The sequence below is a fragment of the Gekko japonicus genome, unplaced genomic scaffold, assembly GCF_001447785.1.
Source record: "Gekko japonicus isolate JY-2015 unplaced genomic scaffold, Gekko_japonicus_V1.1 scaffold63, whole genome shotgun sequence".
NCBI lineage: Eukaryota > Metazoa > Chordata > Lepidosauria > Squamata > Gekkonidae > Gekko > Gekko japonicus.
In genome coordinates this window covers 30,433-43,372 of record NW_015168654.1, presented here as the reverse complement: position 1 = coordinate 43,372, position 12,940 = coordinate 30,433, and the positions used below count along the sequence as shown (strand labels likewise).

The window sequence follows — 12,940 nt, the reverse complement described above, 5'->3', positions numbered from 1 at the left end:
GCGGCGGGTCTGTTGGTCGTAGCAGCCAGGTCGAGTTTGATGGTGGTGAGGCGGTCTTCCGCATTTTCAGCTTCCTGGGTCCAGGCCATTAGGGAGACAGGGTTGACAGTTTTCAGAACCGTTTCTCGGATATCTGCGTTGAGACCCAAGCGATACATCTCAGCTAATATATGGTCAGGGTAGTCTCGGAGCTTTGCGGCTTGCTTGTGGAATTCCAGAGTGTACTCGCGAACCGACTTCTTGTTCTGGCGATAGGTGCGGAGAAACGCTTTAGCCCTTTGACTCGCGTTGACATCTTCAAATCTCGCCCGCAGCGCCCACATGAATGCTCGCAAATTCAAAAGTTCCGGACCGCGGTCGTTGTGCAGTCCAACATACCATGTGGCGGCGTCTCCTTTCAGTCTTGCCGAGATGACATCAATAAGACCAGCTTCATTTCGGAACAGGTGTCGACTTTCTTCTACGAATTTATGCACCCTCACCGTGAAGAAAGCGAGTTCATCTGGGTTGCCGTCGAAGGTAGCCTCCAGTAGATCCTTGGGTCTGGGCCGTGGAGGCCTTACCAACGGGCCCAGCTGAGCCGGAACTCCCCTGGGAGGGAAACCCGGCACAACCGGTGGCCCCGCTGGCATTGGCCTCAGTGGTGGCGGCAGACCCGGCACCGGCGGACCCCCCGGCATCGGCGGTTGCACAGGCACTTGCAGAGGCGGTCTCACTGGCGGCTGCACAGGTACCTGCTGCGCTGGAACTCCCGGTGCTTGCAGCGGTGGTCCCATCAGCGGTTGAGCAGGCATCGGCGGCGCGGGAAATCCCGGTGCAGGAGCAACTTGTAACTGCGCGGCGTGTGCGTCCAGGAAATTGGCCATTCTAACGTCCAACATTCCCGGCAGGCCTTCCATCACATCCTGGAATGCCCGCAACAAGTCTCTCACCGAGTCTTCCAGTTCTGCTAGTCGTTCTCCGGTAGTTTCCTCCGGGATTGGGTCCCGAGGGCGGTAGTCCGGGGGTGGGTCATAGTCCTCTTCCGTTTGGAAGGCTCCGGTGCCCTCCTCATCTTCTGCGTGGCCCCGCGGTCCCGACGGCTCGAACATCCACTCCTCGAGGTCCTGCTTGGGACTCCCCTTCTCCGAGGTAGACCCCGGCTCCGGGAACAATCCCTTGTCAAACAGACTCTCACGTAATCCGCTCCCCCGACGGGAGTACACCTCACGGGTGCCCTGGGTGTTGTACATAGTCCAATCATCCTGCTGGTGAGTCTTCCGCGGACCCCATTGCGAAGGGGTCGGAGGCGGCCAAGACAGATGTGCAGGCAGGCGGGGAATCGTTCCCCCCACGGCACCCTCCATCGAGGCTGCAGTCGTGAACACCAAAGACGCGGAGGTTTGTGGGACCGATCCCGAGTCCCCCTCCGTGTTAGGTAGATTTCCCTCAATTCCGCTCATGATCTTGCCAGATTCGGAACGATAGGAAAAAGAGAGTTCTAACAATATGTTGGATCCCCAAGCATCGAGAATAAATCCACGTTTTAAACAGCAAGATTTTATTTCAAAGCATTGGAAAGATACTCAAACACGTTCTTTGTTAGAACTGGGGATACACAGTTAGGGCAAGTATAATAAAGGAACTTCAAATAGATACAGGTCCAATGAATAGCTTTCCCGCTGGCGGGCTAAAGAAACAGTTGTGCGCCCAGTCTATGGGAACCAGGCAAAGCATTAGTCAAAACACAGGTGCAGTACTCATGGGAAAAGCAATAGCCAAGCATTACAGCATCTTCTCCCCCACACAACCTCCAGCAGTTATCTTTTGCATTCCAACGCAGGAGCAGGATGATAGAAACCAAGCCGGGTGCAACAGGGAAGGATATGTACACAGAGGTCACAGAAAACAGAATGGCAGCTTGCTGACAGCAAGATGGTAACCTGTAGATGAAGCTCCGAGCCTGATTTGGCGGTACGGTCAGTCGAAGCACTGTGGCTCCACCTTGTAATGGGCCATCCCAATACCCTATGTTCCCATGAGGTAGTTGGTGGTGGTGGTGGTGGCGGCTCCTAATTGAAAGCCTGGTGGTAGTAAAATATTTATTAAAAAGAGAAAAAGGTTACAAGCATACTCTAAGCACAGCACCAGATCAGCAACCAGAAGGACAAAGAAAAGTTGGTCATAATTGCATCCTTCTTTCCCTGGTTCTAAAAACTTACTCTACTAGATGTTGAAATAGAGTAGGCAATTTCAAGCTTAGAAAGTTACAAAAGGTTCTAAAGGTTACCCCGGCTCTCTGCAGCCAGCGGGCCAGGCCACATAGCTGATGGCTCTTGGCTTGTAGATCAGAGCTCAGCCATCTGTCCTCTCCCAAAGATCAGCACCAAGAGACAAGAGACCCTCCCTCCTGAGATCAAGCACTTTTATTAAACCTCTGGCTCCACCCGTTCTACATCACTCTCCACCTCTTTGACCTGCTCTGCCCAGGTCACCCAGGTGGCCCCTGGGACACCCAGGTGCATCCTGGGAGCCCTCCTTGCAGGCATTCTGGGAGATCTCCAGGAGTCACCTGGAGATTCCTAACACCAAATCCCTCAGTTCCTTTGTGAGTTAGCCATTTACATAACTATGGCCCTGTTCACACGGCGAATTTGCCCCGCGGGAGGGACGGCTTGCCTGTGGATTAAAGCTGCGCGATCATACCTGAACATCTGGGAAACATCGCACTCTCGTCTCTAACCCGCAGCTTTGGCCTGAAGACGCGGATTTAAAAACTATCGGGAACCATATACTAGTTTCCCGATAATGCGTGGCGCGTGCGGGCATCTGATCAGGAAGCAGAGGTAGCCCGTTGCAGCCAGCGCCCGTAGGCATCCCACGCATGTGCACAAATATCTTGCTGCTGTGTTGCTTAATGTGGTGTGATTGGCTGCTGGAGGCTTGGACTTGGAGCCTCGGGGGAAGGTGAGATCGTGCTACCGCAAGTCTTTTTGCTTCGGCTCAAAAAGCCTCCCGTTCCCTGCGGATTATTCCGCTCGTGTGACCGGGGCCTATGGCAGGTAATTGCCCTAGTTTCCTGCTCTTCTAGAGAGAAGAGGAAAAAAACAGGAACACTTTAAAAACTCAGAATGGGGGGGGGGTTCTCCACAGGAGGTGAGTGTGGGGCTTACCTCTGGCACTGTAGGAGAAGGCTGTCAGCTCGGCAGTGGGTCCAGGCTCCCTCGAGGTGATAGGCAACTGATGGGCTAGTACATGATGTGCCTTTGAGCGCAGGTAGGTGGGAAACAGAAGCCATGACTCTACAGCCCAGTGGTGGCCTGACGGAGCCAAGCAAAGGAGGGGTTCAGAGCAGCGTTGGCTATCAGGGGGCATAGACTGGACCCAGGCCACCAGGGGAGGAAGACAGGATTGGCTGGTTCCCTGCGAATCAGAGGGCAGGGAGGGACTTGCAGGGATTATGAGGTGCTGCTTAAGCTCCCAGAGAGCCAAAGAGGACATGGTTGTGGCTGCTCCCTGTTCCAAGAAACTAACACAGAGAGAAAGGCAGAAAAACAAAGGGAGAACCTGAGACCTCATAAGAACATAAGAGACGCCAGTGTTGGTTCAGGCCAATGACCCATTTAGGGTTGCCAAGTCCATCTTCCACCCCCAGCGGGGGACTTTGGTTTCCCTTTTAAATGCAGGAGCTGGCGTTTCCCCTTTAAGAGCAGCCGCATTTCCCTTTTAAGAGCAGGAAGCTGGCACTCCGGGCTCGGGAGGAAACACAGGCTTGGGAGGAAACACGGGTTCCACACACTTAAAGGGAGAGAGAGGGGTAGGTGCGGGTGTTGGGGGTGGGGTTTCCCTGCCGGCCATCTGGCCGGCGGGCGGGTAGAAAACCCCCCAAAACGGGGGACCCTTGGCAAACCGGGGGGTTTGGCAACCCTAGGCCCATCCAGTCCAACACTCTGTCACACAGTGGCCAAAAATACCAGGTGGCATCAGGAGGTCCAGCAGTGGGGCCAGGACACTAGAAGTCCTCCCACTGACATTTTCACATAGTACTCCTGCGGGGCACTGAGCTGCACAGGCCAAGTACTAGCAAGATCACCCTGAGGTGCTCGGAACAACACAGTCTCCCTATGAGCAAAACAATCCAGGAACACAAGTAGAGAGGCCATCACTTTCGTGGAGGGTAGCAGGAGACGACTTAACAGACGACTGCTTCTTAAATGGACAGTTCTATGTGGCCTGCTCCAGAGTGAGCTCATCAAGCAGCCTGGTGATCCTAGCACCTGAGAGCAGAACCACCAATGTGGTCTAGAGAGAGGTCCTTCAGTAGAGAGAGAGAAAAGTACCTATGTCTCACTTCATTTCTTACACTACAATCTTCTCCATTAGAATTCCTACAAGAAGTGTCACATTTCAAATTTCACGTCATCAGTATTACAACTAGTTCTAGACAATATTGCAACTGAGCATGCTTTTTTTTTTATAAAGACCTCCTTTAAAGATTTAATTAAATATATTCCAGTTAACTTTCACAATTGAAAGTCAACATTTTTTGATAAGGTTCTCACAACGTCTCAGATGGTCATTAACCACTAAATATCCTTTTTCATTACTCTGAAGAATTCCTATCCATATATTTTCAACATCCTTTGTCAATATCTTATTGCAACTACTATTATATACTTGTTTTCCCAAATAAATATCCACCAGTGGCATGAATTTACTACAATTTATAAACAGCTTAGCTTCCCACCTAATTGAGTAATTAGGCAATAATGATGTATTGATAAAACTCCATAGGGTGTGCTTATGGTTACAGATATAATAATAAGGTTCTGGTTACTCAGGAAGGGGGGGGGGAATAATAAAGGCGAAAATTGATGTATTTTATGTTTGATTATGTAAACTTGATGAAAAGATGAATGAATATGAAATGTAATACATCAATACAAAATAATAATAATAATAATAAAAAGAATATATCCCGAGTTGGGATTTTTTTTGTTTTCCAGAGAAAACCCAGAAACATTTGGGATGCAAAAATCTACCGGGTAGATCCAAATGCACACCCCTGCTCTCTAACCCCACCCTCCAAAAACAAAGTCTGTATTTCCCATCATGCTTTGTTCTCAGTGTTCTTCCCCCACCTGCTTTCTCTTGTCACCAAGGCTGCTTCTGCACATCTGCTGATGCAGTGATTCCTATGACTCCATGAATGGGTGCACTGTAATACCCAACTGCTTTCTGTGCTTCTGATTATCTTGTTTCATGAAGAATGGCAGTGCTGGGTATCATTACAGTACTGCATAACCAAGTTATATTTTGAAAATAACAAGAAAAAAAAGCCCAAATTGTTTGAAACAAAGGACTGAAATGGCAAAAGTAGGGTTAGTTTACTCTTTTGTTAAAAGGATTCTTAGAAATTGGCCTCCTGGCATCCATTTAGTCTAGCACTTGATCTCCAAGAATGGCCAGCCAGGTGACCCGGGAAGTTCAAGGGACTTTCCAAACACAGGACAGAAGAAGGTTACATATTACTAAAAACAATTGGATAAGCTAATGATATGTCATTGGTTTTTGACTGCCCCAAACCTACTGATAATTCAGTGGACGGGGGGGATCTTGGTTCTTGGTACAATAAGAATTTAACCATGTCTAAGCCCTTTTGGTTTTGCTCACATCATTAGCCTTACTTCCTTCAACAGCTGCCTCAAAAGCTAAGGGTCAAGGATCCTATGAGCAGATGAAGAAAATCCTCATGGAAGGCATTGAGAATGAGGTAAAGAACCAGATGTTTGAGAAGGCCCAATCCAAGATGGAGAAGCAGTTCCATCAACTGAAGGTAAATAGTTGAGTTGTGTATGTGTGTGTGCTTACAATAACCATATTTTGTCCTGAACACCTACTGTACGAGGCCTGTTTGTGGCACAGTCCATTGTGAGCATCACCACTGTAAAGCCCCCTTGAAGTGTTTGGGCATCTTTCATTTCCCTCCACGTCAGTGCAGCTTTTCCCAAGAGGTTTCTGCTGGGTTATTGGCATTAATGCAGTTGTTCAAATTAAGCAAAATATATTCAGCTACCAAAGATAATGCTGAATATTTTGAAGGACCAAACAATCAACTGGTAGGCTGGACTGGGTGGGAGATTTGTGTGTGTGTGCGAGCACGGGAGTGGTGTCTTTTTTCAGGAAATTGCCTCTTGATTCTTCCACTTTTTTACCTATATAATTCTGTGGAAGCTTTTGATATAAAATTGTTCCTAATAAGAGAAGTTTTATGGTTGGACATGAAGAGCTAATTGAGAACATTGTTAAGTTTCTCCCCCCCCCCCCAAAAAAAAAAGACAAAGGCTGTGGGCATTTCTACCAACAGTTTTTGATAAACATGTGTTTATGTTTATGGCCCCTTTCCCAGTGCCTGCTGACAGATAATATTATTGGGCACTGGAGCATCTGTATTCACCTGATATGAGGCATGGGGTTTGATTATATTGTTTATCATGCCATCGACTTTTATTGCTTTTACTGTTTTATTGTTTTATGGACTGCATGCTGTAAGCCACCCTGAGCCCACTTGTGGGATAGGGCAGGATATAAATTGAATAAATAATAAAAATAAAAATGTGTGGCTGCCTTTTGCAGGTAGGCTGTTGCCTCATGTGGTTTGTCACTGTCTACTTTGAGTCTTTGACATGACACTCCAAGGTCTCAGGTAGAAGCTTTTTCTTCCTGAGCTGTACCATCTTTTTAAGTGGAATTGCTAAGAACGGAAGCTTGGCTATAAAGTCTATAACCCCAATGTTCTACTGCTATTGAGCTATAGCCCATCCTAGATGCATTGCTAACAGTTTTGTATGTGGCATCCTCTGTTTCCTGCAGAGAGAGATCTTGGAGAAGCTGAAGGAAAAAATTTCCATTGTGTTCAGTCTGGTCTTCTTGAAACAGGAGCGGGCTGCTGTACACTTGGCAGGTACATATGAGCATGTGGAGCTGCCTTATACATATGGAATCAGACCCTTGGTCGGTGAGGCTCAATGCTGTCAACTCTAAGTGCCAATGGCTAGATCAGGGTCTCAGGTCAAGGTCTTTCACATTACCTACAATCTGATCCTTTTAAATGGAGGTGCCAGAGAATGAACCTGGGGCCTTCTGGGTGCCAAGTGGATGCTCTGTCACTGAACCCAACCCCAAGGGAAAGAACTGAAACTTATAATTGTTGGATTCAGATGAGGCACAGTTGTCTATGGCTTAACACCTGGATAAGGTGTCCTTTCAGCACCCCTGGGCTAAGCACTGTGTGTCAAAGTTGCTCTAGGTTGTAGGGATTGGTGTAGGAAGGAACTGCAGGCTGCTCCTAAGCGCAAGCACACGCACAAACGCACACACACACACACACACACACACACACTTCTTTATCTCCTACCTTGTTGGGTTCACTAGAGTCCTGCAAACAGAGGGCACCATCTAGTGGAATATTCTAGTGCACACACCCTATTGAAATGAATGAGTAGCACAAGAACATAATTCATAGCATCTGCTTACAGAGGATAATTTTCTGGTAGATTGTGCTCAGTGAAGGCGCAGTAATTGTGCCTGGTAAATTATTGTTTAAAAATGATCAAGTCTAGCCAAATTCATTTCACACTTTCCTTGACATCCTGGTGCTCTTGGTTCCCTGGTCCACAAGCCTGTTTTCATGCTCCGATACATGATTAAGCTGCTTTGCTATAACACCATTTTGAAAATTATATTACTGGTGCATCAAACCTCTTCATGGTCTTATACCTACATGCCTCGGACACCACCTCATTTTATAGGAGCCTCATTACTTATGAAGATTTTCAGCTTAGGCCCTGGTCCACATACTACAGTTGCCAGAGACAGGGGAAACTGGAGGTGGGGATGATCCCCTTAGTGTTGCGCTGATGCACAGGATCATTTCAGGCACAAAATGAGAAGTGATGTCATTGTGCTGGGGTGATTTACTAGGATTCACCCAAAACTCAAACCGTAGAGTGTTGGGCAAATGCTAGAGTATCACCCCATGTGATGATGCCACTTTTAATTTTGCACCAGACGTTGACTGTGGAGAAACTGAGTACAATGAGAAGACAATGTGCTTTTCCCTTGCCAGCCTTTCAAGTGATAGCAGTGAACAGAGATAGGAGTCAAAGCCAGGAGGTCTTTGGTACTTACCGAGAAGGGTCCTTCTCCTCTGAGATAAGGAGGACATCTTGGCCCTCCCGTATCATTGTCATCATTCTCTCTACTGTTCTATCCTTTGTCCTTCTTTATTTGTCTGGTCCTTCTTGTCCCTGCCTCGCTCCTTGACTTGTTAATAGTTTCTTCGTTTTTTACAGTTATAGCCGAAGTTGGCTTAGTTATTAGAAAACAGTTGACGTTTTTACTGCTTCTGGGAGTTTTCAAACTGAGTTGAGGGGCGTGTCCCACCAAGAGGACAGGAAGTGAAGTTTAGTTCCTGCCTCCCTAAGGATAGGGTGGGAAACACCCATCAAAATGTCCTCCTTATCTCAGAGGAGAAGGACCCTTCTCAATAAGTACCAATGGTCCTTTCTCTTGCATCTCACATGGCCTGGGTCACCCCTCCTCCTCCCTCCTCCTCCATCAAAGCACGGGAAAAAAGCCAATGGACTTGCTGTTTGCTAATAAGTTCTGTATTTTCTAGGAATGTGAACAATACTAAGAATATTATTATTATTATTTACTAAAGTTTATTAAAATAGAAGAGGTTGATTGGAAATATGCAATTTGTACAGTTAATTTATGACTTGCCTTTTCAATAAAGTGTTTTAATACTTTGTGAGTGACCCGGGAATAATTCCTTTTCTCACCACAGGACAAAAGCCTTTTCTTTTCAGCCACTTATAAGGCAGATATTAGCCCACAACAGAAATAACTGACATTACAGTAATGCGCTTGTTTTGGATGGCTTCATTTTGTATAACATTATGGTTTAACCCTGTAATCCTCAATATTCAAATCACTGAAAAGAAATTATCTATCTAATAAAAGATGTGGTCTGTATCCACACCATAAGGGCTAGGTTTTGAAGGAACATTATTTAGCTGTAGAGTCTCTCGTGTAGTGAATATTTAGCCATAGAGTTTCTTGTGGAGAGATTTCCAGGAGCTCCTTGCCAAGAATCCAGCTGCAGGGAGGATTGGTTTTATTTGGCTATTTATACCCCACTTTTCTTCCCAAAGGGGACCCAGAGATGCTTATAACATTCTTCCCTCCATATTTTATCCTCACAACAACCATGTGAGGTTGTGTAGGCTGAGAGGGAGAGAGAGACTAATCCAAGGTCACCCAGTGAACCTTTATGGCAGAGTGGAAACTGGAGCCCAGATGCTAGTCCAGCACAGCAACCACTATACCATGCAGGTTCTCAGTGTATCTTTAAGGTACCCCTGGACTCTTGTTTAGTTTCACTGCAACCAACTAACATGGCTACTTCTCTGGAATTAGGATGAAAGAGGAAGGGCCAAACTACATGATAAGTCTGGTCATGAGCTAGGTTGGGATTCTCCCAACCCAGCTTGTTTCTCCCACTGGCATATGGAAGCTGTGAGGAAGTCCAATTCAGGTCAAGACCACAGTACCAGGAAGGAAGTCTCCAGTCTTTCCCCTGCTCCATTTTCCTCAGTTGGAATGAACTGGAGTGTGTGCATGCTTTTTGCATCATTCCGTGGCTGCATTGATCTCAGTGGGGTCCAGTGGTGTTTAGTTAAGTAAGTTCCCTGCAGCTGTTGTGTGGGATTGGGAGAATCCCAACCTAACTCGTGGCCAATCATATGTAGTTTGGCCCTTAGATATAGCTATTCCTGTGCCATAAGAACATAATAATTGTCCTGTATCAGGCCAAAGGTCTATCCACCTAAGCATGTGGTTTCCTACAGAGGCCAGCTAGATACCTCTAGGATATGCACAAGCAGAGCATGAAGGTAAGGGACTTCTATGCCTTGTCCACCAGGGACATGTGCTTAGGTTTGTCAGGTCCTCTTCTTCTGCCGGCAGGGAGTGGGAGGGAGCTTCCCAGGAGTGGAGGGTTAGGGCGACATCCCCGGCATGATGACGTCACACAGAAGTGATGTCATCACACCAGGGACATTGCATGGTGATGCTCTGATATTTTGGGCAAAACTCTGTGACTACCATAGAGTTTTGCCCAAAATACCAGAATGTTGCCACATGATGTCCCTGGTGTAATGACATCACTTCCATGTGACATCATCATGCCAGGGACGTTGTGCCCGTCCGGGACATTGACTGATCCACCCTCCCAGTATTTGTATTAAAAATTAGAGCCAGTGTGGTATAGTGCCTAGAGTTTTGAGTAAGCCCTGGGAGGCCCGTGTTCAAATCCTCACTTAGCCACAAACTGCCCTGAGTGATCTTGGGCCTGTCTTTCTCTCAGCCTAGTGTACCGCACAAGGTGGTTCTGAGAGCCATATGTGCTGTCCTGAGCTCCTTGGATAAAAAAATTACACATGACCTGAAACTTAAAAGGAAGAGATTAGGGGTGTGCAAAAAAATAAATCGGTATTTTTAGGTGTCGGAACCGAAAAATATCAGTCAATGCTGAAGTTCCCCAGTCCAGTATCAGTGAAGTATCAGGACTGGGGAAATATTCGGCATTGCTGAATATATTCGGGTCTGATATACCCAACCAGAGGGAAGGGGCACATGATTAGGGTGGCCAAGTCTCCCACTGTTGTGGGACACCTCCCACCAGCAGCCTTGGGGGCCTGCTGCCAGCCATCATTGCGGTGGGGAAAAGAGGTGTCATTCTGATACTGCAACATCATTGTGTCAGCACGACATGCTAGGACCCCAAAACTTTATGATAAAACCAGGGTCACAACACCATTGGAATGGTGCTTTTTTTATCTACCCCTAGCACTGGCATGGCAACCTAAGTTGATGTTAGGCAGGAAGGAAGAGAAGGACTTTGAGGACTCACTCTTTGACCTGGAAGGGACATAACTTGACTTTTGACCTGCAAGTGGCATCACACAATGTTGACATCACATCCTTGCTGAGATCTACCATTACCAAATTCCTCCCTTACCAAGCACTGTCCCCGAAATTTCCAGGTATTTCCTGACCCAGCAATCCAAATGGTGATAGAACCACTCGGGATATATTTAATACTGTAGGTGTGAAATATAGCAATGCTGCAGCCTAGGAAATCTTGATCTCTTCTGTGCTTGGATGTAAGATGCGTTTAGCTTTATAAAGGAAGGAAGAAGGAACATTAAGTAAAAAACTGCTGCGTATGAGGGAAGCCCTAATCCTTCCTTCACTTATCTGAAGAAGTGTGCTTGCACACGAAAGCTTATACCTTAAATTAAACTTTGTTGGTCTTAAAGGTGCCACTGGACTAGAACTTTGTTCCCTTCCTTCACTTGTTACCTTTCTGCCGAATTTCACTTGGATTCCAGGCTCCAACCTGTAGGAACACATTCCTGGAACTCGGGCACAGAAGAATTGCAGCAGGAGGGAGAAGGCTTAACATCTCTTCCCCACACTGCTTCCCCTCCCCTCAAACAAACAAACAAAAAGCAGAGCTGAAACATATGTTTTCATGGTTGGATCTGCCCTTCAGGACAACCTGATCACTGTAGTGAATGCGGAAGGACATGCTGCCTACTTAACAATTCTGGCCTCATTTGTTGATCACATTCTTCAGGCAATGAAAATCAGTCCGTATGAAAATCACCACTTATGGACATTTGAACACATGTACAGCTTTGGAAAATCTCCAGATAAAAGCTTCCTTATATTACGGCTATTTTCTCTCTTTTTCTTTACAGATATAGACCCTGAATGCAAAGAAATCCATGAGATCTACTTCAAGTTGCAGTATGATAATTAACAAGAAAAGATCCCCCCCCCCAAAAAAAAAATTAAAGTTAAGTTTAAGTTTCACAGCTCTTGGGCACTGTATGAAACATGATGCTGGACTAGTTGGACCACTGGTCTGATTCAGCAGGGCTCTTCTTATGTTCTTATAACATTATAAAGCCCTTGTAGATCATGAACTTCAGGAGTATTCCTGAATTGTGATATTCATTCCTTGTATGGCATATATTAACATGAAAGGTTTTAAGGTTCAGTGCAATACTACATTTGATATTGACTGGTTATGTTTTAAGTGATGTTTTATATTTTATTGTGAATGTATACTGCTTGTCAGTTCCTGGAAGCCGCTCTGAGCCTGCCTAGCGGGGAGGGCGGGGTAAAAGTGAAACAAACAAACAAATAAATAAATATACATTTCAGTGGTACTTGTTATAATGGGTAGTAGTCTGATGAACTCTGACTCACAAAAGCTTATTCTGGAATAAATGTTGTTAGTCTTTAAGGTGCTATTGGACTCCTGTTTTATTTTGGTGCTTCACACTAACATGGCTACCAATCTGAAGTGGTAAGATGGCGACTGAACTGTAGCAAATGGAAAATCCATCTCCAGCTCCCCCTTTCTATCTTGCCTTTCTGCAAAGGTGCTCAGGGCAGTGTCAGTGATTTTCCTCCCTTTCATGGTTGTATGAGTATTAGAGCACATGGTCTACTGGTGTTGCAGACTGTGATGGTCAGTGGCTGAACAAAGCTAGCTTGAGAATGTAACATTTCCACAAAAATCTCAGTTCTTTGTAAAGATAATTGTGAGTTGTTGGAGACATGCCCAGAAATAAAAACCAAGCAAATTTGGGAACAGGCAGGTCTGTGTTTTGCAACACTGTTATAAGCAATTATATAACTGGAAACTCTCACCCCATAAATGAAGATGAATGAAGTGATCCTGATAGTCATGTGAGCTTTATATACGTGGGCCTATATAAGAGCCACACTCAAAACACCCTTGAATCTCTCAGATGTGGATTACGTGAGACTAATCTCTCTGAAATTGCTTTGGTGAGCAGCACAGAATTTTAAACATCTT

General features: G+C 46.0%; 1 protein-coding gene across 1 annotated transcript in view; it reads left to right on the top strand.

Annotated features, from left to right (window-relative positions):
- Positions 1-12,201, top strand: part of LOC107113786 (nuclear GTPase SLIP-GC-like) — a 64,064-nt gene extending 51,863 nt beyond the window's left edge. The window contains exons 19-21 of the mRNA XM_015415157.1: positions 5,679-5,815; positions 6,853-6,943; positions 11,811-12,201. Of these exons, the coding sequence (XP_015270643.1) occupies positions 5,679-5,815; positions 6,853-6,943; positions 11,811-11,872 (290 nt within the window). The 3' untranslated portion in view covers positions 11,873-12,201. The remainder of the gene's footprint in view (positions 1-5,678; positions 5,816-6,852; positions 6,944-11,810) is intronic.
- The last annotated feature ends 739 nt before the right edge of the window (positions 12,202-12,940 follow it).